Source organism: Athene noctua, chromosome 5 (assembly GCF_965140245.1).
Source record: "Athene noctua chromosome 5, bAthNoc1.hap1.1, whole genome shotgun sequence".
Lineage (NCBI taxonomy): Eukaryota > Metazoa > Chordata > Aves > Strigiformes > Strigidae > Athene > Athene noctua.
In genome coordinates, this window is record NC_134041.1 from 13,770,871 (window position 1) to 13,795,528 (window position 24,658).

At 36.8% G+C, this 24,658-nt stretch overlaps 2 protein-coding genes across 4 annotated transcripts in view; one reads left to right on the top strand and one right to left on the bottom strand.

The window, feature by feature from the left end:
• The window catches only part of AK5 (adenylate kinase 5), a 99,766-nt gene extending 88,043 nt beyond the window's left edge, over positions 1-11,723 (top strand). Inside the window, exons 14-15 of one of the 2 annotated variants that reach the window (XM_074906414.1) lie at positions 8,573-8,685; positions 8,905-11,723. In XM_074906414.1, coding sequence (XP_074762515.1) covers positions 8,573-8,641 — 69 coding nt within the window. In that variant the 3' untranslated portion in view covers positions 8,642-8,685; positions 8,905-11,723. Of the gene's footprint in view, positions 1-8,572 lie in introns of both variants that reach the window. The other variant, XM_074906413.1, reaches the window with a different exon arrangement.
• A 117-nt stretch (positions 11,724-11,840) lies between these two features.
• Positions 11,841-24,658, bottom strand: part of ZZZ3 (zinc finger ZZ-type containing 3) — a 61,729-nt gene continuing 48,911 nt past the window's right edge. For both annotated transcript variants that reach the window (XM_074906411.1, XM_074906412.1), the window contains exons 9-13: positions 23,861-23,956; positions 19,851-20,003; positions 16,267-16,401; positions 13,542-13,642; positions 11,841-13,181 (exon numbers count right to left, since the gene is read on the bottom strand). In XM_074906411.1, the coding sequence (XP_074762512.1) occupies positions 13,037-13,181; positions 13,542-13,642; positions 16,267-16,401; positions 19,851-20,003; positions 23,861-23,956 (630 nt within the window). In that variant the 3' untranslated portion in view covers positions 11,841-13,036. The remainder of the gene's footprint in view (positions 13,182-13,541; positions 13,643-16,266; positions 16,402-19,850; positions 20,004-23,860; positions 23,957-24,658) is intronic.

The following is a 24,658-nucleotide window of genomic DNA, read 5'->3' on the forward strand; positions in this document are numbered from 1 at the left end:
AGCATCAAGCAAGTGACAGCCCTGGGGAGAATTAAACTATACTAAATAATTTCACAAAGTTTTTGCGTTCATGGTCTACCTTATTTCACCTGACATGGAGTCTCCTTGCCCTTCCTTATGTTACCGTAAATTCAGTCACAAAAGAACCCTCAAAGGCTTAGTTTGAAGCTTTGGAAGGCAGACATTCTTTATTGCAGTGCTGGATGCACAGGGGATCATCCCACCTAATGTGCACACACTGAAACAAAAGTTCATCCTTTATATACCTTGAAGATATAAATATTCATACATTTTTCAAGAAGTCTCCACCTTGCTGCCTATCTATTACATTTACATAATGCTGGTGTTGCAAAACTACACTATGCATACACAGGGGTCTCGGGTGGTCATTTGGGGAGTTAGCCCCCTACTCCTTATTCCCTTTTATGGTCACAAGTCTTTTGAGGACAATTTCTTCTCCGTGGATATTTCCCAACTCTGTCATCTGGCCAAGACGCTGTTTCTTAGCCACCTTGTTTGAGCATTTCTGCCAGGATATATCTATTCTCAAAGTTAGGATATTTTCTCTGTATATTTTAATCACTCAGGCCTTGTTAAATACAAAGTTATACATTGTTTGGTATATTAATTTCTTAATATTTAAGGTATAATGGATCACTTTATTGTTACAGGCCTCAACTTGCAGGCACCAACTGCTTGCAGGCATCACTTAATACTTCTGTTGTGTTTCTGCTCCATCTCCTATGCAATCTATGCAATGGCAAAACATGCAGTCTTCCCTTGAAAGCTTATAGCTCATTAGCTCCTTAAGGGACTTGTCTAGTCTATGGATCAGAACTGGATGTGTGCTTTGCACTCTTTTATCACTAGTTTTGGGGGAAACTGACATTGTGTGTTTGCAGGTTAGAAAATATTCGTGCCTTGCTTGAACAGTGCTTACACTGTTTTTCTTACAATGTCTGTACATTGTACTTCCTTCTGACGAATGTAGGTGTTCAATGTACTTCCATCTTCTGGGTGGAACTATTGGGTATGAAAGGTCTGTAAAATCAGCTTTATAAACATTATCCTCTAAAATCTCCTTTTGAGGTTGAAAAATGCGTCCTATTTTTCCTAAACACAGGTTCTCTGTATTGAAATGTCTACCTCATCTGCTTTTTACTAAACTGATAAAATACACATCTACTGTCAAAGATGTGATTCCATTCTGGATTTAAGTAGGGAGATGCCCCCCCCCAACCCTTATGATGTAGACAAGTACATGTCCAGTTATTTTATTTATCAGCATTTAGAGAACGCTGCCAAAATACTCAGCAGAGGTAGGCTTTTAAAATTAATGCTCCCAAGGCTATCCTTGTCGCTCTCAGCCAGCCTCGGGTACAAGTCTGCAGCCCTGCTACCTGTACAGCAAGGAGCAGAACAAATGTAGTTTTCATACAAGAAGCATGTTAATGTTTTATTGTTCATGGGTGAGAGAAGTGATTTTTTTGACCAAGCGTTGTTGAACAGTTGTGGGAATCTATTTTAAAGTTTACTTCGCACCTACAGTGAAAGTCGAAAAGTAGGTCTGAACACTTCTTTGCACAGGGCAATTGACTTCAATAACTATTCTGATCCAGATATTCCCTATCAGTCCTGCAGTGGACAGTTCTGTAATAAAAAACATTTTGTTTTGGAAATACAACAAATACTGCGAAACAAAGTAATTAATTTTCTGGAAGGTATGTTTGTGTAGGAAATTTTTATAGTCAGATTTCCTGGATAAGTGACCTCAATGAGTTTAATCATACAGTCTGATGTGGTCAATGACACAGCCAAAACATAGTGCCTGGCATAGTGACATCCTTCCCGTGCCCAGTCCTGCTTTGTACAGGAGATTGGATTAGATGACCCATTGAGGTCCCTTCCAACCTGTATTATTATCCTGTAAATACACATCTTACGAACACATTATTTGGCTCAACAATTTGAAGAATAAAGACAAAGACAAAACAGGTTAAGACTTGGTCAACAGCTGTTTTGAAACAAAGAGAACTAGATAACACAAAATGTGTAACAGCTACATGGGAAATTAAGAGAAAATAGACATTTAGGTTTACAGTTTTAAAACTATTTCAGCGGTGAATGTGTTTAAGCTGCATGTGTTGAAGAAAGCAGAGTAAAGGGGAAATTTGCAATTCCTAGGATGCGGGGTTAGTTTCTTACTTATAGCAACCTATTTTACAGACTGTTAAGCATTGACATTAGCAGCCACTCTGATGTTATCTCAATGAATAAAGGAAATTCAGATGGAAAACAGAAAAACTTATTAGTGATACTTCCGACTGCATTTTTTTTCATGTGGGCTAGGCTAAAATAGTTGTTGGTTTTTGTTATTTGTAGTATCATATATATACACAGAAGACTGAGACTTTACCTAGAGGCAGTTTAACATGTTTAATTTTTCTTCCTGATTTTAATTATAACACCACATGTTTTCAGTTTTGGAAATCTGTTCATTCCTAAGTGGGTTTTATTACCCTCCAGCATTGACCAGTGCTGGTTGAAGATGTTAATGGTCCATTAAGATGCTGCCGCCTCTATAATTCTGCTTACTGAAAGAACTGTCTATGTGTTTCCTAATTCATTTTAGGCAAAGCCACCAAAGGTAGTAACTACAGACCAGAGGCTTTTGCACTCTTATTCTCAGTCAAAGCTGGTGGGATCCAATAGCTTCAGGGAAGTGATATCTTACCCAAAGGTGCTGTTTACAGATCCAGATCAGTCTGTGATCCCAGGATAAGCGATGGCCAAAGCATCTGAAGAGAAACTATTTAAGTGAGGAAGAGAAGGTTCTAAGTGATGAAGAGAAGGTTCTAAAAGAATCTTTAGTTGCCACCTTCTGGAAAGTTATTCCTGCCCAGGCTTGTTTTTTCAACAGAAGCAGCTCTTCACTGGAAGGCCCATGTGAACTTTATGTCCCTTGAGATTCCAGCCATGCACTTTCTTAAGAATTCAGAGGAGTGGATTTGGGAATTTAAGAGGAATATTAGAGTCTAAACCCCACCTGTCATGAAGATTGAGCAGTAACCTTTTCTAGGCAGCTTACTACAGTGGTGTGACTAAGCACCTCTAATAATTGTAGGTGAAACCGTGCTTAGTTGTATAAGTGATCATGTCTTGTAGAGTGTAGCAGTAGCACGCAGTCCCTGCCTTGCCACAGAAAAGAAAATCAGAATTGTTAAATAGACAACAAGGAAATAGGGTTGCCATGTTGGTATTATTTGATTTCTCCATTCTAAGTCTATGGCTGGGCAAAGTTTTTCACAAATTTGGAACCGCACATGGCAATGGTGGTATGTGTTTAACTTTTCCTATCAAGCCTAGAAGTTTTCAGTCCTGAAACAGGCAGATTAAATATGCAAAGTTAAATTCAGTCCTGGGCATAAGGCCAGCAAAAAGTCTGGTGTGGGAATTAGATGTTGGATGAGCTCTCAGTGGAGGAGGAACTGACCTGTCATGCCATATCAAGGTGTACTTGAGACTACATTGTCAAATTAACGTTCTTATTCTCTGGACTGGAACGAGTGTTACGTCATGGAGGGTAGGAGCCTAATAAACACAGTAGAGACAGAAAAACTCAAGTCTGACCTTGCTTCCTCTGCAGTCATTAGGAATTCTCTCTTTGCTTTACTTGCACAGAAGAGACAAAGGTGTATGGTTGTAACAGCATTCCCATTTTAATCAGTGAGAATTTTATGACCTTCTCTAAACCTCGAGTTACTGTGCGCAAATGCATTCATAAATAACTAATATGCTATTTGGAAATGGAACATTTTTCCATTCCACTGACTTCTAAACAAGAACAGTGACCTGATGAAGCTGCCAAAAGATCAGGACTCTGAAATTTCACTTTGACCAAGTAATCTGTCAGTGTTTCTGCTCAGCGGTGGAAGCATGAGGCATGCACAAAAGGTGGAGACTTTGGGTGCTGATGAAACATCTGTGAACCTGACAGGAATAAATAATAGTGATCTTTCCAGCCACCTGGCTGAGATGAAGAACTGCGATGTAACTCAGGGGATGTATTTACAAGGGAAGTTAAACTGACTGAAGAATGAAGGGCAAAGAATGACAGCGTCCTCCACTCACTTTCCTACTAAGGCATTGAGTTTCTAGAGTGTGTTCTGGAAGGTAAAGTAGGTGTAACAGTAAGTTAGAAATTTTCCAATTAATTTTTAAAAAATCGTGTTCTGGGGATATAGTTTAACATTCCGAATTTCTTTCACATTCAGATACAGAACACCCACCTGCCTCTAAGGACAGCAAGCGGGTGCTTTTTAACAAAGACCTCATACTGGAAATGCAACGACTGAAAGCGCTACTCACACAGCCAGCAGTTGCAAGCTGCCTGATTCTGTGGGAATCGGGTATTTCACATGAATGAAATGGAATGAAATGAAATGAAATGCGTTATGGTAGCTGTAGTAAGCAGGTAGATACTGTTGTTTTTAAATTTCTCAGTGATTTCCAAGGCACCTGGACAGAAAAGTGTATCTGAAAATTTAATAGACACCTACTTGTATATTAGCGTGGGGAAATGTAAATACCTTTGAATATATGGCCCTCTGACAATTAAGAAAGGGAGGAAAAAACCCGATTGTTTTTAATATCTGACTCATCCTTTAAAGCTTTTTTCAAGTGACAGAATGTAGGAGGGTAATAAGTAATAGAGAAGAGCAATACATTGATAGTCAAGCAAGACAAAACTGATCCTATCTAGGTGATATAAAGCACCTAGTAGGTGTCTTAAATATAAGTTCCCTATTCAAAGTCATCTGAGGAAAAGGGGCATGAGTATAAAAAATAAGGCAGGCAGTCCTGAGCAGAGGATTTTCAAGGATGTCCAAAACCCTTCACTATTTCAGATCACATGCCTTAGAAGCTAGCCTACAAAGTTCAACCAAAATGCATTTTTCTTCTTTTTCTTTTTCTTCTTTTTTCACAGTGTTCTACTGTTTCTTTCTAAAATCAGTTGAAATCACATGATGGGTAAGCAGTAGTTATTAGATTCTTATCACAAACATTTTCAATAACCATTATGAAAGAACAAGTGACTGTCCACCCTCTCACGATCTTCCACTTCTGAGATGTCTCATGCTGATCCCCCGTTAGAAGTGCCTCTGGGGAGGGACAAATGTGTGCTTTTCCCTTTAGAGAAGGGATAATCAATGGTAATAGTGATAGCAGGTATGTAATCTGCTTCTGTCTTTTGAAAGGTTGTCAGAGAATCATTAACCCTGGTAGGTAAGTAGGTGGGGAACAAAGGAACAAGTGTTTCTGTGTCACCACCCTTGGTGGCTTGTGACCCATTAGATGAGACTAGAAAGATACATCAGAATCAGTAGCAGGGGGATTATAGATAAAACACAGCAGTAAATTCATGCCAAATGTGAATAGGTATTGAGCCAGCATGTTTCCACCAGATTTCCAGGCAGCTTGATCCATTGTTCTGGGAACCAAGTACTACACTGTCTCAGAGAGGTTTCTAACACTCCTTTTGATGTCAAAGATACAAATGTTAGTGACAACTGACGTTCGATATGAAGCTTCTAACTAGTGAGTTTATTCCAGAGTCTCTGTCTGTCTTTCTGAAAATGGTGGTCCTCAGCCATCCTCTCTAGAGACAGTCACGTTTTTCTCAGTGGCAGTGTGCATTTAGGGTTCTAAATCCCCAAACCTACAACAAATGGAGATTTGATGACAGAAAATTTAGTTGGCTGATTTTAACGCCAAAAGGAGCAACATTTTACTATGGAGATGATTACTCCAGTCATTTTTCATGAGCTCATTAAATTTCTCTGTATTTGAAGTTACCTAAAGCCGTAGTGGCATTTCAAAGCTGCAAGTGCTATGAAAAACTGTATCTGGGTCTTGCTTTTATGAAAAGACAGTAGCCTTGAATAACCTTGGAAACAGTCCTCATTTATGGGGTTCGTTATAATCTGAGAAAGAGAAATACGCAGTTTTCTCTCCTGGAGCTGCAGAGAGTGTCACTGAATTACTGTGGTACTAGCTGTGAATTATTGTCACATTAAGTTAGTTTTGTGCCACGACTTGAAGTTAGTTTTATGAATTGGACCTTTGTCATTTAGGAGGCCAGCATGGGAAGCACTGGGGCTGTCATTAGTCACGCTCATCCATATTTTACTGTGACTGTTAGGAAGTCAGCGTTCCAGCCATTCATAAAGGGGCAGCAATTTCCATGCTCACAAACCTAATTCTTCATCATCACAAGTGCCTAGATCTAGACCCGAGTATCGGTGCCAGTTCTAGAAGAGGTTGCTGAAAAGCCAGTGGCAATCAGCTATGCTTATTAGGTTAGATTGGTTAGCCAGTGCAGAGGTATTTATGGAATAAAGTGATAATTAAAATACATATTAAGACAAGAGAGCTTTAAAATGGCCGTGGCCTTCACCCTGTGGGACATGTATTTCCTGGGGGATAGTCATGTTAAAATAGGTGTCTTGGCAGCTGAGACACACAAAACAAGCTGCTTTATAGCAGCTGAGATGCACGTTGCTAGCTTTATTGTAACTGTGGAAGGTAGGCATTTGGTCCAGAATCGTTCACCATTCCCCTTTTCTCTTTGCTACTACTAAGTAAACCCTCCTAAACCCTTTTGTTTCTGTGGCATATAAAACTTCTGAAAGACATGCAGCCCTTGTTTGGGAACGGACCTTTTTAAGGCACCACCTGCTGCTTCGCAAACTATTGCAGCACATGAGTGCTTCAGGATTACATAAATACAGCAGTGTCAGCAAACACCAAGATGACAGAGAGCACGGGAAGCAAGAGAACTGTGCTTCTGAGAGCTTCACAGGAGGGGAGAGGGTAGTTCCGCTCAGACTGTAAGCTACCCTGGCAGTGAGTCAAGGGCGCTGGGCTGGCTGCTTAAAGGTTGGCCGGGCTGGTTGTTTCCAGTGCTGGAACTGCTGTGTGTGGAGGTGGGCCGGCTGGATGTGCCAGCACTTCTGACAGGATGCAACAAGGGACCAAACGTGGCAACATCTGGAGACGCCACCAAGAGCGAAACCAAGCTGCGGAGCGTGAATGCGATCCCTTGCTGGATCTCTGCAAGGAGCAGCTGCTGACTCCCACACAAGACTTAGCACAGAGGGACGTAAATGTACATTGAGTGCAGTCAGACTGTACAGGAGCTGTCTGCAAGCCAGCACCATATCTGAGGAGAATTTCATGGCCTAATTCAAAAATACATTTTTTTGGAGTTTGAAACTCCTTTTATTCTCCTGCAAAGTAAAGAGGTGGCAGAAAGTATGATGGTCAGGAATGTCCTCAAACATTACAGTTGTCTGGCATCCTGGTCAGCAACTTGGAGATGAAAATGCAGCACAAAGTTCAGGAAAAGAGGCTTTAGCAACGTTGTCATGGGTCCATTTAAATGTGGGCAAACTCCAGTGGCATGCATGCATGAAAGACTAAGCATGGAGAAGCAGAGAGGAAGCTTGCTTTTGAGTAGAGAATCAAGGCTGTCACCAGGCATTTGAGAGGAACTGAATAATCATCGGATGCAGTCTGCGTGGTGTACACAGCCGTCATGAAAGCTTCCTCTGTCACTACTGTGAAGGCAAAGGACAGCTCTCCTTCCTCAGGGAATGACCTGCATTACACTCACTGCATGGGATGGACATGAAACTCATCACTCAGAAAAGCTCGGTGCTACATTATGTTTTCTAGGGAACACATTACTGGCTACAAACATCCTTCCTCTTTGCTAAAGTGCCGTGCTCTCTTCTTCAGCATAGGAGAATAAATTGGTCTTGTTTTTCTTGAAGTCCAGTTATGAAAAATAACTTGAACAGCTGGGACAACCTCTGGCCAGAACAGAATCTTTGGGGTGTTAAAGAAAAAAATTCTTCAATGAAAGTGAGTTCTTGTACAACAAAACCAGTGCCGCTATAAAACCTGTGTTGCCCAAAGGTTGTTGTAACACCAGAGCCAATCCACCAAGCTTGCACATACCAGTGCACAGAAACACACAACCTTGCTCAGTTACTGCTGTTTGAAGAGTTTTAGGTCAGTCTCGGCATTACATACCCTGACACTTCAGATGATAAGAAACAAATTAAGTCAGTGTTATTCATCTCATTAAAATGATATTAATGAGTTTGATATTAAAAATAATGAGTATGATATTAAAAGTTATTCTGTTAGGTTTCCTCTGGAGGGTATTACATGTTAAAATAGTTCATAAATATCTCTGGAAACTGTTCTGTATATCAAATGTGTAATTTTACTTTAAAACATGAGTACTTAGGAGAAAGAGCATAAGCTCCCTCCTTTGATTAATGTACTTTGCTCCAGATGATGGAGCCTACAGAACCTTCTCATATAAATCTGTGGAAACACAGTGAATAATTTGGTTTATGGAAGCTGCTCCTCTATGTTAGAATGCTTATAACATGAAACAGAACAACTTCTATTTTATATTGGACCAGTTTTTTGTACCAGTGTTTAGATTCTGATAAACCTTTGTAACAATCAAAACTAATGTTTTTTGCCTGTTTCACAGATTGATGCAGAAGGAACACAGGAGGATGTATTTCTGGAAGTCTGCAAGACAATTGACTCTTTTCTGTAAAAGGAAGAGGCAGCATTTTCTTTCTCAACAGAAACGCAGTAACGGTGTGTAGAGAGCCTCGCCTCACATGCACTTGACAGTCATGGTTAAAATGCTGTTCAAAGCAATACTGCTTTCTTGAGAGGTATCTGGAATTTGTGCATGTGGTATGTTATTTTAGATGCAATCTTTTTTCTCTGTTCTGACAATACACTCGATAGAAAGTGGTCTGTATGCTAACTCTAAGAACCGTATCTTGTTTATTGGTTGTTTGCTCTTCACAGGTTAAAGGCGACACAGTCAACAGCAGCTCTGGTTTGTATTTCATGATCTCACACATTTGATGGGAAATCAAACAGTGCCTGGCCAGCAGTGAGCTCTTCAACCACACCATTCACCATTTAGCTTAGTAACTTTAAGATTACTGTGTAAAAGTTCCCCACTGGTTATTATTTTATTTTAATTAACAATAGTAATTTTTGCAGTATCACTTACATTGTTCTTGGGCTTTAGTGACCAAAATCTGTTACATGCAGCTGCAAAGCAGCTGGGATTAGTGAAGTTAGAAGTTAAAACTTTTCACACGTCCCCAGAACACTATTACAAGAAGCAGAAAAATGAACTGAAGGAGAAGATACGGTTGAATGTTGTGGAAGTCTGTCAATCCATTATTGTGGAGCAGACACCGTTTTTGAGACAGCCTTGACTTCTGCTGGGAATTGTAGGATATTATAAATGATGACTTCCCAGTTTTGGGAGCTGAGGTGAAAATAATGATTGTATTGTATAGTTAAATGTGCAATCCATTAATTTTCCACATTAACAGCAGTTTTACTGTATTAATTAAAGGCTATGTATAAAGTTGACTGTAAGCCAGAATGTATGAAGATGTCTTTTAATCATACTTCAGAAGTATTTCAAATGCAAAATTCAGATCATCATCTGTTGGCTTGTACCGGCATTGCCAAAACTGGGGGGGGGGGGAGGGGGAAGAGAAGGAAAATGTCAAGGATTATTTGATTCATATTGCTTTCATCTCTAGTAAGCCATTATCCATAATATCTGCAGAAAAGTCTGTAAAAATCATACCGTATTTCTGTTAGGTTAACCAAAATATTGTGGAGTTTCTTTGGTATTCTGATAGCTAAGTAAAAGCTTGTTTGACATTCCTGTAATGTAATTGCATCCTCTTACTGGAACTACTGGATGAATTCACAGTTGAAGGTTGCATGATTGCTCTTACTGTCAAAGTTGTACTTTATGCGTCAGATTTGGATTTTTAAAATTACCTTTCTTGTAATGAAGACATAATAGAAATAAAACATGTACAATAAATGAGGAGTAATGACTTCTGTTACAGTATATGTGGGTTTAATCCTTTTTAAAGCACAGTACATGACTTGAAAATATAGCTTAAATCAGCATGCTTACAGAACATGTCCTTTTTCCATTCAGGGCAGATTCTTCTGTTTTCTTTTTCTTCCTTGGCATTTGCCCTATAAATGCTAATTCAGTTACCTTTAAGGGACTGTTTTAGTTATGTTCTTATCCTTCATATCCTGGCTGTTCCTTCTTTCCTGGGTCCTTTCATAGCCTATATTTTACCTCTGATGCTCTAGGAAGTGCTGTTCCAGCTCCAGCCCAGTGCCATTAAGTGACCAGTAACATCTGCAGTACAACAGCTTTAAGCAAGAGACTTTCAGAATGCAGCAGCTTGAGAAGGCAGGTTTTGCTAAACCAAGCCTTGAAGCACTAGCAGCTGTCTGGTGTGGTATTTTCCCCCCAAAGTTAAATATTCTGAAGTTACCATGAAGTTGCAAATTCATCTGGGTAGGTTTCATGGAGTATTTTTTATTACTCCTAATTACAATATAAGTTAAAAAGTACGGAGTATCATACTTGTGCAGGTGGGAACAAAGGCAACAATCAGCTGCTGATTTTTTTTTTAAATTACAAAAATTATTTAACATACAGTTTCAGTTTTTCTTTCTGCTTCTTCTGGTCTTTTCTGTGGAACAAAACAAAAAAAATTCCCATGCTTGATTCAGTGTATGTGCATTAGATATCACTTTGCGTATGTTCATAATGTATGCAAGAGAAAGAGCTGTATATGCATGCATATGGAAATATAATATTTATACATATTCAATAAAAAGAGGACTTATCCAAGACACTTCTTTCTTGGGTGATTCAGACTTGAGATTCTCCTTCTGCTTCCAAACACATTCAAATTATACCTTGGCTTTTTGTTCCTCCCAAGCTATCCTGAATCAATGACTGAATATTTTCACTAATGTATTTTTGTTATGTTCTTCCAAGAAGTTTTTCAGGATACCAACAGGAAACAAATATTACCACAGATTCTCTCCCTGATAATACACCTTCACCAACTCTAGCTTCCTACAAACAGCATGAATGATGTGGAAAGCACTTTTTTTATGGTCTTGGAGAGCCTCTCAGAGCAGTATCTTTTCCAATTAAAAACTAAAATACGCAATGTGAATTTTTGTGTTGTATTTTTTTAAGGTTTAATAAATTTATCTAAGTATACTAGATATGTGAGATGTTTACATATGAGACTTGCTCAGTGTTTTAATAACTGTACTGTATTACCTTCTAAATAGATTAAATGCTTTTTTTTTCCTGAAGCAAAAAATAACTACACCTAAAGTTATTGCAAAACTTAATACTGATCAGTTTATAATTAAAATCATTAGGTGCAGCCAGCCAATTACCCTTCTTATTGCCATCTTTTTAAGCCAATTAGTTTCTTTTCTAGCTAATTATCCCGAGTATTCAAGTTTCAAAGCAACTGGAAGTCTGTTACAGTTATAAAATAATCAAGTGTTTCTGAATCACAAGCTGTACATTTTCAATAGAAAATATATTAACTAAAATATGTCACAATAATTACAAAATTTCTCAGACAATGGTATACAGTGTACCAAGGCTACTAAAATCTGAATTTTCTGCAATCTGAGAAGAACAGTCTGTGAGTAAGATATGAGAAAACTAAAATGCTAATCCTGCAAAAGGCAAAGCATGTTTTAGTAGGCGCAGAGCACCATCAGTTCCCATTGAAATGAACAGCAGAGGAAGGCGCTGGGCATCTTGCAGGTCTGCATAGTGAATATCTGTATGACGTATTAAAATGTCCTTTTAATGTTTTCCATCTCAGTTAAAAAGGCAGAACTACACAGAAAGGAAGTCACAGCAAGCATTCTATATATAAACAGACTGTATCCACATAGTTTATTTCTCACAGTTCTCCTGACAATTGAACATTATTTAAGAACATACTGTATACACAGATAAGAAGAAACATACAAAATGTTTTAAATGATGCACAACAAAATCCAGCAGTATAAAAGAATGCATGTGAACCCTTGCTCACTGCTCAGGCTAAATTTAATCACTGTTTAAATAGTAATAAAAATACAATCTTTCATGGATCTTGTGCAGACTACAAAAGAGGAAAAATTATTACCATATATATGATTTATATTAGGCAGTTTTCTTTGATGAGTTGCACTAACAACTCCAAATACAGAGGCAGAAGGCTGTGTATTTTATTTTAAAGGAGTTAATGTTGAGTATTAGAGACTTTACACAGTTACTACCACTGGCACTTTTCACCATATTTTGTACACATCACATGATCATCTTATATAACATTACATTTAAAAAATATATCTGAGTGACAATTTTATAACATTCACACACCATGAGCTGGTTAAGGAAGCAATGCCACAGTTGCCCCCTGTAGTGCTTCACTGTTGGTAAATAGAGTTCCTTGTGGTTTAAAAAAAAATTTAAAAAAATTAAAGAAATTGAAAGTCAATGTGATTAAGCAGCTCCAATTTAATAAAGGCCTGTAACCAACCCTTGCTGAGACAGTATTTTTTAGAGTATGTCCTAGAAGCAAACACTGTCATTGGTTAAAACCTTGCCTAAAGAAGTCAGTTACTGTGCTGAAAACTATTTCACAACAAAACTGCAAGCTACTAAACTGTTTTTATATAAATACTTCATCTCCTCTGGATCTCATCATAACCAAGTTCTTCAAAGCCTTTGGAATTTACTCTATCTTTAATGTGTGCTCTCATTTCTGGCTCACCCTTTTGTATGTTTTGCTTTTGTGTTTAGATTCACCACCTAAAAATGACTAATGTGGTGAAAGAAAAGTCTCACAGTGAAACCTTCTGCACACTAGGAATGTTCAGCTGCTGTTCAGTGATCTAGAACCATGACAGCTCAAAGCTGTAGTTTGACAAGTACACCCAGGAAGCTGTCATGCTGTGAGCGACATTTCAGGGAAAGCAGAGTCTTTCCAAAATGTGCACAGAATTAACAATGGTGCCATTGTTATTTTTCAAAGAGGATAGTAAGCCCAAGATGGTAGATCTGCTTCCCATGTCATCTATTTGCTGGAAAGTAGTTTGGGTCAAGATAATTGTAACTGGTGCCCTGGGACATGCAGTAGTCTCTGTCTAAAAATGTCTCTGCTCTGTAAATAGGTTCTAACTGATGATCTTCCTTATGAATCTCTGTTTCATGCAGACTGCAAGGGAAAGAAAAAGATAACAGTTTAAAAGTCAAGTATTTTCCTTATTTTTAACTTTCAGAAACAGCGATCATATTAACAGATTCATACCAAATTTGATACCAATTAATTAATCATTTCCCCTGCTATTTAACAGTACCAAACCTATGTGTCCACTGTATTAAGAAGAAAAATTCTATACATCCAGAACACGCTTACAAAATAAGTCTCCTACAAATATACACTAAAGTATCTTCCACTTTAACCAGCACAGGATGCGTGTCCTATGCTGGAGCAGATTTCCAACACACACAGCAATTAAGCTACATAGAGATTCAAGCTAATTACAAGTAACAAGTAGAAGCGTATGCTGCTCACCAGTCAGAACAAGAATCACAGAAATCCAAGGACATTTCTTGGGGGCAGTCTTGGCAGTGCCACCGAACACCCTGGATAGGTTCAATTCCGCAGTTATCACACTGTGAAGCAGATGGAAGAGCACTGAAAAAACAGCAACTATAACCACTTACGTTACTAACGGTATATACCAATATCCCATATAGAAAGACAGATATGTAGGTTGATTACTGCTAGCCCACAGCTGAATTCTTCTCACCACAGACCATAATGTATTCATGGATAAAGAAGTCATAAAGGAGAGGCCCTCCAGAGCCCTGAGGATTGACAAATCTTTCCCTCACTTTGCTTCGTACTCCTCAAATGGTCCATGTTGACATTATCCTCCTGCCCAACAAAAGCATACCTAGTCCTGCCTGCAGTCACTGCTCATCCTCACGTGGCTACAAGAACTGCTGCGACACAAGCTACAGAAACATCACGTTCATGTATTAAGTCCAACCACGTGAAATGCCTAAATAGAGATCCACTTCCCATGGCAGAAGAAAGCAGTAAGACTAGAACAGTAGAGCTTGTTGGGAGGCTGTTGATGGGCTGCGGCTCAGGACATGACAGGTCAGACAGATGCACTTTCAAACTCAGGAAATACAGTAACAGATTATAGGTGGGCTGGAACTAAAAGCCACCTGGCTGGGAAGGAAGTGGGACAACAATTTCAGGGAAGTGAACAGAAGTCTAAAACTCAGGCTGAGCAAGACGACAAGAACTAATCCCATGACAGGAATCAGGGACAACACAACAGCAGGTAAGTACAATAAGAGTGTGGCATGAAGAGGAGGAAACAAAGTACAAAGAAAACATCAAGACTGGGTGAAAAATTGATGATGGTAGAGAAGGGGGGCAGAAGTGTAAAAAAAAGGAAACCTAGGAAATGGAGAACTTTCAAAAATGAGATAAGGAGAACTTTTCAAAAATCTAAACTGTGAAGAGTACTGCAGAGAAAAAATTGAAAAGGGAAAAAATGTGGGAAACAAGCCTATGCTCCCATAGCTCATCCTCCTTCAGAACCTCAAGTTCTCTCACAGCATCTGTGAAACCCACTCACACAGCAACACATTCCTGGCCACAACTAATCCACTGGAGGGTTACAAACACCTTACACCTTTGCAAACAGATTTGCCACAGCTGTATCCCTTCCTTCCACAGATGGCTTTCAGGGTTTGAGGGCTGGTGAGGAGGGACTAAGCATACTCAGAGCTGTTCTCTGAAAAGATCAAGTTCAAAATAACGCTAAATACTTAAAAATTATAAATTGGTTCCAGTTATCTCAATTTGAGAACCAAGATAGTAGAAACTCTTGACCTTAATTTCTGTGCTCCAGCTTCCCTCTCCCCTGTGAAACAGAAATAATACCATCCCTTTCATTTCCTAAGAAAAAAAGTATTTGCAAAGTGCTCTGATATTATAGCAATGAAAGCCATAAAAAGTCCAAAAGGGATTAAATAATTCAATATTCAAAGTACAGTTTGAATAATGTGTAGTAAATGAGGCTGAAGGCCATGCAGAACCAAAAGGGATCTGAATGGTTGCTTATTAGGTGAGCTCCGTCCAGCCCATGCACTGAGTGAGGCAGTACTCCTGAGAGAAAATAGTATATAATCATGTAATTTCATAGCTTACTATAATGCATAATAAAATCAAATTCATATTGCAAAGAAACTTTTAAACTTCAGATGCTTGACACTGCATAATGCTAATTTACTCTTTATTTTATGTAGAAAAAGCAACTAGTTTGTTACCTAGAAGTCTGGTCTGACTGTCTGATCAAAGTTTTAAGAAATTACTAACTTAAGAAAACAAACAAAAAACCACAAACCAAAAACACCATGCTAACTTTAAAAAAGTAGCAAAAAAGTGCCTTGGTGGTCTAACAACATACTAAGTCTGTCAATGTCAACTGTCAAGGCTGTCTTAATTTTCCAGTCATTTTGAACTGAACTTTAAAACTAACTATCTTTGCATTTACATAAATGGGTATTAGAAAATAAATTAGCCGCATAACACTAAACAAGGTGAAGAAACTGTTCCAACATAGCAACTAGTTACACAGAAAATGCCTTGCAAACCAGAAAATGTAATTGAGAAAATGCCTTTTATGTTGACTATTAATGGATGATACTGGGACAACACATTAGTTTAACTTAATGTTTATTTTCTTCATTTCATGTAACTATTGTTTTGTGTCCTTGCTTCAACTTCTGCAAGTTATTACTTAATAGGATTGTGAAGTTGCTACTAAACAAAAAAAATTATTAATCTATTACTGTGTTCTCATTCAAAACCTTTGTGCCTTCTTTGGCCCCAGGTGGAAGCCAAATGACTCCAAATTCATAAGCAGAGAACTATCATCAATGAACCACTGCCAAAACATAGTGTAGTGTCAAATGGAATTCTACAGGGATTTAACAAGTCTCTAGAGCTGTATTTTCATAATGTGAATGAGGAAAAGACTATGCTTATTAATTTTCATACAAGATCAGTACTCAGTAAAATCCGAACTATTGGAAAGAGTGAATTACTTGGGTTGTTTTCATTAAGGAAGATGAGGGAAAGCAGACACAGTGAACAAGAACTATGGAACCAAACTTGCTACATTAAACAAAGCCTTTTTAGGAAATCCAAACCATATTATCTTTGAAAACTTCTACAATCCACTGAGTAACAGAAAAAGATCTCTTAAATTCACCTTGAATCCCACATGCTGCACAAATCCACTCTCTGCATGCATCTGCTGGAGTTTCTGCTTCTTCAATTTTTTAAATTCTAACAGTTCTTTGTATTCAGGTAACTCTCGATATGTTATTGGAATACTCTCTTCATCCTGTTCATGGTTAAAAAAAGAAAGAGAGAGACATTCTTTACTTTAGGAATAGAATAACTACTAAGACATATTCCATACATCACAATGTATGATTAATAACCTTTGAGAAAATTCTGGCAATATATTCTAACTATAAAACATATTGGGAAATTGGTTTTAAAAACACAGCACAAAATGGCATACAGAGCTAACTTATATTTTATTTTCTATTATTTATACTTTACTATTTGCATTAAAACAAAAAACACATTAACCTACCAACAAGTTTCTTCTGGTGAAAAGCTTAGCTGTACTATAAAGCAGAAAGCAGTACCTAACTTTAATTCCTAGGTTTTGTCTCATTTTAGATGCCTAACTGCAATTTGCATATAATCCACTTGTCCATATGCTGTGACCAAAATGGCAGCTGCAGTAGAAGACTTAGCTTTTCTTTAAGGCAAACCTCATTTATTTTTGTTTTAAATACTTGGCAACTGCTATTCAAGTCAGTTTCCTCAAATTAGTTGATCTTTCTCTTTACTATTCTGTGGAATGGCATGGAATAATACTATTCTAAGGATAGTTACAATCACTGTTCTGAAGTAATACCAAAGCTGTGAAATTAATAAAAACAAATTACATCCAAAACCTTTTTACAGTTCTAAGAATTTTTGCACAAATGCAGATTTTTAAAAGGTCCATAAATCAAGACAGTACCAAGCTTCCACTAAATGTATTTTTTATTTGAAGACAGTGAATCTTAACAGTATGAACTTCTCACCTTTACCTGTAAGAATAAAAAGTAATGAGAAGCATCATTACATGACTGGTACAGTAGACGTTTCAGAGTTATCCAACTCCTTCATCCTTTTACTTCATGCTGTCTATTAATAGCTTAAGAAAATAGATTGCTATTTTTCCTAAATTATGAAAAAGTTTGTCTCCCTATATGCTGGTGCATACCACTTTAAGAGAGATTTAGAACAAATGTTTTTCCTCTTTTTAAAGAAACACACCATTTCTCGTTTTTCTCATCTGATTTTCTTCAACAAAAACTGAGGACCTCTATGTTATGAGAAGACAGAAGCTCTCATTCTAATTCAGATGCCTGTTTCAAGATGGCTATTTAACTGTAGCAGCTGTACTGGGTAGATGTCAGCTGTTTTCAAAGATGGCATGTCTTTACTGATACAGAGCAGTTTTCAGATCCTGTACTGATAGGAACATTCAGTTATGAAAAATAACTACAAGATAATATTCAAAATTATTGTAAGGTAGCATACATAATTTCAATTTCTTTTTATGAACCCATGAAGATTAATGAATCTGTATTATTTAGTAAGTTTAATAAAGCAATTGAGGGAAAGAGGCTTGTTTTTCAGTATTAAATTTCTAAAGGCCTTATCAATTATTTAACTGTAATTATGAATCTACATAAAGGACTACACTGCAAAAAGTCAAGGTTAAATGATTAAATTGTGGTGAAAAGCTACATTTTCTTAACATAAAAAAAAGGATTCACCTTCTGTGCAAATGTCAAAAAATTTTGTGCCTGGCACAAAATAACTGTATCTTGACTAAACTATTCTATAATAGCTCCCTCTGTGGACACTTCATTCTGGAACAGTAAGTAGTTGTGTTCTAGAATAATTAGACTACTCACAAAATGAAGTAATCATAACTGAAAAGTAAATTCACTCTGTTGGGAAAAACTCATTAATAGTAAAATTATTTTTCAGGAATGTTATGCCAGTCAAGTTGACTGATAATATCCAGGCAAAACCTTTAGTCTTTACAAGGGAAGAGCACCTCGTCCTTGCATTGTAAAGAAGTCAAAGAAACCTTTCCTATAATTTTCTTGCTACACTGAATCTCTTCACCAAAGAGCAAAGCATTCTTCTCCAAGACTGTGTCACTAAGACACCTGACTTTTAACATTTGAACAGAATCCTGTACATTCATTTTGAATATAGTTCATGATCTTTTTTTTTCTTCCAAATTGCTTCTATTTTGCACTGATAATGGGGATCTTCTTGGTAACTGAGCTCACCTGTGTCTTTCTACATTACTGCAAGCCAGAAATATATCCATCTGGAAATGATGCACTAGCGAAGAAAGAAAAGATTTAAGCCAAATTAAAAAAAAAAACCCAAAGAAACACCAAGGGAGGGGGCACAAGTCCACCATTATCACTGCAAAAATGTAAACCAGCAACTTCTATCCAAATTAATAAATCCCAGTTAATTTATGGTGCCCACGTTTATTAGTTAGGACACCATGGCAAAAGCAAAATGTTTCAGGAAAATATTCACATCAGTTAGAAAATATGTATGGAAAGAATATGGAAAAAATACAGAACAAAAGAATGTTTGCCCAAAACCAGTTCCACCATTGAGATAAATAACAGTAATCTGCATCTCTTCTAATACACATTTTTCTTTCCAGGCCTTTTAAGGCTTTTATTTTAATATGCAAAGTTATCAGGAATGTCTGTAGATGAACCAAAAGACCAGAGAGAGAATACAGAACATGAGTGAAGATGGGATTTAAGACTGTGTAATAGATGAGCAAATTTAGTAATTTAAGGAAGATTATGCAGTGCATATGAAAAAGTCAATAAAGAAAATGAATAGACATACTATGTGGCCTTAATACTTCTGTTATGTAACAAGCTTTTCACACACAAGATGTCACTAGGCCCACAAAAAAAAAAAAAAATTAACAAGTCAGGTTTTTCAGTCTAAGCACAGTAAAGCCACAGTGATTCACACCAGCTGTGAAACTTGTCCAGAATCCTAGCAGTAGGATACAGTCCTTCTATGATTCTATATGGGAGTGGGAAAGACATGTCTAAATTCTTCCAGTATTATTGCATATGATAAGATGTGATAATAAGTTAAGAAAGTGGAACACTGCTTGATGTAATAATACATTGGGTTAAGATGTCTACTACAATTTGACTCTAAAAAACACATAAATTTGCCTGTTGGACAACTCAGCCTGTTCATGCTTTAAAGTGGATTTTCAAAAAATCCATAATTAACTCAGCCAGTGAAGGAAGACAAAAGCAATAATGCCAACAGCATTCAAATTTTACCAGAGTTCTATGTAACTTTTCTAAAACACATCTTTAACCAGAATCATAACTATATAGTTTATATCATTTTCAAACTCATGTCATCACTTTTTTAAAATATGCAACTAAAACCGTTTTAATGCTTTTTCAAGAGAAAACTGTTTATTACTTCTCTTACATACGTACCATCCTGATCTGGTCAAAATTTTCTGCAATTAGAGGCCTTTATATTAATGATGGTTTATAATTCAAAATGGCTCATGAATCTTACCACAATTCAATTTACTTGATGATACTTATTTTATGGCAAAGATACTGTATTCTCATATTATTCATTAAACAAGGTTAAAATGACAGTAAGCAAGACATTCTCTGACTGATTTAAATGACATACCGATACTTCCTCTTCTGCTGCAGTATCCATATGGCTGTGAAAACTGGATCTGTCATCATCTTCATCCATATAAACTGGAGGTTCATGAGATGTCATGAAAGTTGAAGGTTTGAAAAGATGTTTATTTAAAGGATGCTGCCGTCTACTTGATGACTACAGTGAAAAAATGATATATTTTTAAAAACATTCCTTGGCTATTATTTAAGTAATCCTCACCAATAAAACCTTGGCCGAAATTTGCTCTTTTGCACTAAAGAGTCTATCATCTTTCCAATTATTTTTACTTAAATCTCTACATCAGTCTCATACAGTTGGGAGTTTTTCTCCCCTACAACAAATGAATCAGATGAACAGTGCAACACTTCTTTGGTAAGAATGTGTAAGAAAGAGCCCTTACAATAAAACCCCTACCACCTAAATAGATCAGACTGACAACAGAAGAACAGAAAACAAAGCTGTTACAATTTTGAGGACTGAGAACTGAAGTGCAGAGATACTAAAAGACTTCCAAGAGTCATGAATGGTGTGAGGCTAAATAAAGAAGTAGTTTTGCACCGGTCCAACATCCAAGAGACCAGTCCATGCTTCATGCTTATCAACTTCTTGTATTAATTTGTGCCTTAGAAAATTTAAGTCTAAGCTAATTGTCCAGATACCTTTCCTTGTCCAGAGAGAGAAAAGGCAATTCATTACAACGTAAGAGGTTTCTAAGAATTAGAAAGAATTGCTCTCTGAAGGTTCTTTTTCATTGCCACTGACTGGAAAAGGAACCTAAAAAATGTTAGATGAGATAAATTACTCCATTAGTATGTATCTAAAACCTTTCAACTTTAATGCTGTCTGAAGGTGTAGAATACGTGGCAGTTTTAAAATAGACTTACTTAAAGGCACTCAGCCCCTATTACTTATTCCCCATGGAAGAATATTAAATACCAAAAAGGAAGAATTTAGGGTGAATGAAACTGACTCAACTTTTTACTTAGCTACTTTCCAAACCAGCATTCTGACATCTTAAATGTCAAATATTACATTCCTCAATTTAAAGAAAACAGTGTGAATCAAAAACCAGAAGTATGAAAGTGGTTTTTCAAATAATCGTAAGAGACGATTGTCTTACGCTGTGTCTAGCTTCTGCCATACAGATAAAGCATAAGGAATATTTACATATATAGTTCATAATTGTTTCTTTTTATGCAAGACTTAATGCCAAAGATTCCTATATCGGTTACAAACCTGTAATAATATAACCATTTATTTCTAAAGAGGGATTCAATGTCTAAAGAGGGATCTAGCATTATTTTACAGTTGTGCACAGTTTAAAAAGTAAAGGCAAAGATCACAGAAATTATATGGAATGCAGCTATGCAGATAGAAGTATAACAAGAAGTGAGACTAGCTTCATTCAACCTTGAGGGAAGTCTGTAGTAATGATTAGAAGCTGGTACCTCAGATCTGCAGAACTACAGTGCACAAAATAAAAATGAACATTTTGATCTATGACTAATGTACTATCCACTGCACTGAATTTTTCCACCTTCTACCTTACGATCAATGACTTCCCATGTTTTGCTGCTTTTCTCATTTTCTTTAAGATTTCAACCCCCCAAAATACTTCCATTTATAAGGTTAGACAGTATTTCATCTTGAACTGACACAGTGATTTAAATTTTCTGTTAACAGAAAACAGATCCGCATTCAGTATTAGATCTGGAAACCAGGAAAGGAAAACTATGTCTACGCTTAAATAATAGCACTGCTGTGCATACAGTTATGACCTAGGAATTTAACTGAGGATTTCAATTCTCTTTTTAACATGATTCTACTTCTGGTGAAGAATGAATTAAAACAATACATAAAAGCATACCCTTAAAAAAATCGTTTTTCCTGTGGGAAATGTATCCATTAGATTAAGCTTAAAAGCAGGTGCACTAATGATATTATATAAGCATTACATTGAAAATGATAAGCCATAATTGAAGAACTGAATTCTAAGCAGTGTTAAATCTCTTATTCAGTTTTATTTTCACCAGTAGTAGATAATGGTTATACAGGAAAATAAACTGATGCATCCTGTTTCATTTCCTGTATTTCTTATCAGAAGAGACATTATGTCATATGAGGACACAGTAACTTCAACAAGATGTTCAAGAATGGAATAGGCTTCTCACCTCCCCAGTAACCATTTAAGAAAAGCATCCTGGGCAATCCCCATGGAGAAAGGCAGTTATCTTCTTGTGAAGCATCCCTTTTGACACAATCATTTACATTAAATATATCTATGCTTTTTATTCTCCCATTGATATGTGCTTTAGGTCAGCATCCAATTTTCATACTTCTATTGTTGGCAATAAAGCAGATACTGCAGTTTACAGCATATGTGCATGCTCAATATCAAAATGAGAACAAGTACAGCATAAGCACAACCCAGGCTTCCAATAATCCTTGCATCTCCTTTCTGCCACATGATGTTATCTCTGTTGGGAGACTTGGGAATAACTACAGCCTGGTACAGTGTTGTCAATCTGTACTCTAAGTAGACAGCTATATTAACAGACCGAGAACTCAATTCCCCCGCATATGCTATTTGTTTGATTTTTTTCATCTGCTGTATTTCTTATGTGGAACACAAATATAAAATGGAGACACTACCTTAATACAAACCAGGGCACGATGACCCTACTCCTATGACCTTGTAATAAGCACATCAATCATACTGTGAAAGCAGACTTAAGTATTAGATTTGTTCTACATAGGAGCTTAAGAAAAATCTGTAGGATGGTAGCATTACCACTGCAGCATGAGAATGTTAAGTACTTTATAACAAAGTACGCTTCACTCTTGGTTATACTGTGTACACAGAGCACTGTTCAAATTAGTGAAAAATACGGTTAAAAATGTCACACATACTGATTAAGTATTCTCACTAGTTATCAAATACAGTAATCTGCTGGTGGAAGCATTGATCACATTCTGTAGTAAGTCTTTCCAAATATATGAGAAAAAAAGAAAACACATGTGACTAAGGTCATTTAAAATGGTAAGGTGACAAAGAACTCAAAGCATTGTAATTTTCTGAATTTTCAACCCCACAGTATGGCAAACCGAGTTCTGACAGATGAATCTCGCCACAGTATTTGACGTAACAATGTTTCCAGCTGGTTTTTTTGGTTCTACTGCCAGAAAGCACTTTTCCAATAGACAAGGCGTCAGACAGAGTCATGTCTGCACCTTCCCTGCCTCTGTTTATAGAGCAGAATAGTAGACTAAAATACTGGTGAAAGTAAAATGGCATTACCATGATGGATGGCAAACTGGAAAGCCTCTGATAGGAGCACTTAACGTTTGCAGTAACTTTCTTTTGCGAATTAAGAAGATTTCTCAGAATTATATTCTTTTCTCATCCATTCCAAGATCAGGAAAAGCACCATATTTTAATGGTCATTTATATGATCATTCTATTTTAATCATCAGATATGTTGCAAATAATTAAACATGTCATTTCAGTTCTAAGCCTATGCTCGTGCTAGATCAATATGCTCAATTATAAATATTTTTCTATTTTTTTGTTAATTAGAAGATGACTGTACAATATGAATTATAAGGCTCCTTATCTTCTTCCAACCAGGCTCTCGTTATCCTCTTCTAGATCAACTACAGTAAACCTACAAATGAGGAGAAAGTATCCCAAGACCAATCATTCAACCCTGTTAGTTCAGCCTGCAATCTGACTGCTATGTTCTCTTTTCTGACTCTTCATGTCTCCAAGATTATCTGATAGAGATGCAACTAACAGATGTTGATGTGAAACTAACATTCAATTCAGTCTACAGCACTAGTGGCAAAAGAAAAATATTACTTTATTATAAAGTAAGAAATACATGCAAGGTAGAGCTAGTTAGTAAGAAAGCACTAATCAAGACTTAAATCTATTGAAAATATTAATGATTGAGACTCAATTTACACATATATGCAAACAGAAATACAGAATTTCTCCTGTAATATTGTCTCACCTTTTTGGAATATAAATATAAGTTTGGAGTTCTTCCTGGAACTGGAATACCAGCTTTAGTCAGTTTAATAAAATATTTTTGCACTCTACTGGCAACCTAGGAAAAACAACACGTAACCGTTAAATGTCAAATGAAATGTAACAGGCCTTCACTTCAAAGTTTTCTCAGCATTGCTACATTGGTTCAGGACAAGAAATATTCATTTTCTATTTTGCAACAACTACTCTAACCATTACCTATCTTGCAATGATGCACTGTAGTATTTCCAGACACTTCAAAGGCTTTCAGATAAAAACCACTACCATTGTTTAAATGTACACAGCAAATCTAGCAAAAATTGTGATAGAAAGGAAAAAATTTTAGTAGTCTGTGACCTGCTGAAGCTAAACTTACTCTTTCTTAATAATGACATATAAATTATGCATAGTTAGCATACAGAAAGTACTTATACATTTTATTTATGAAATAAGTAAGCACATGTTTTAATTTTTTTCAGGTATGGAGAACTATACCTATAAGTATACCTATGACCACAGATGATGTAATCTTGTATATTGAAATAATTAATTATACTTTTACCAGAAAGCACACAACTGAAATAGGAGAAAATACTGTAAACAGAACATCAGCATTTTTACTTCTGGTCAAAATGGAGAAATGGTGTCATTTTAGGGGAAAAATCCCAACAAGTCAGATGCAGAAATACTCAGTGTCTCCACATCTTTGCCCTTTTGTGGATCTCAGCCCCCGTATAGAACTAGTTCTTCTGTCTGTGAGTGTCTGCCCATTCTACAGTAC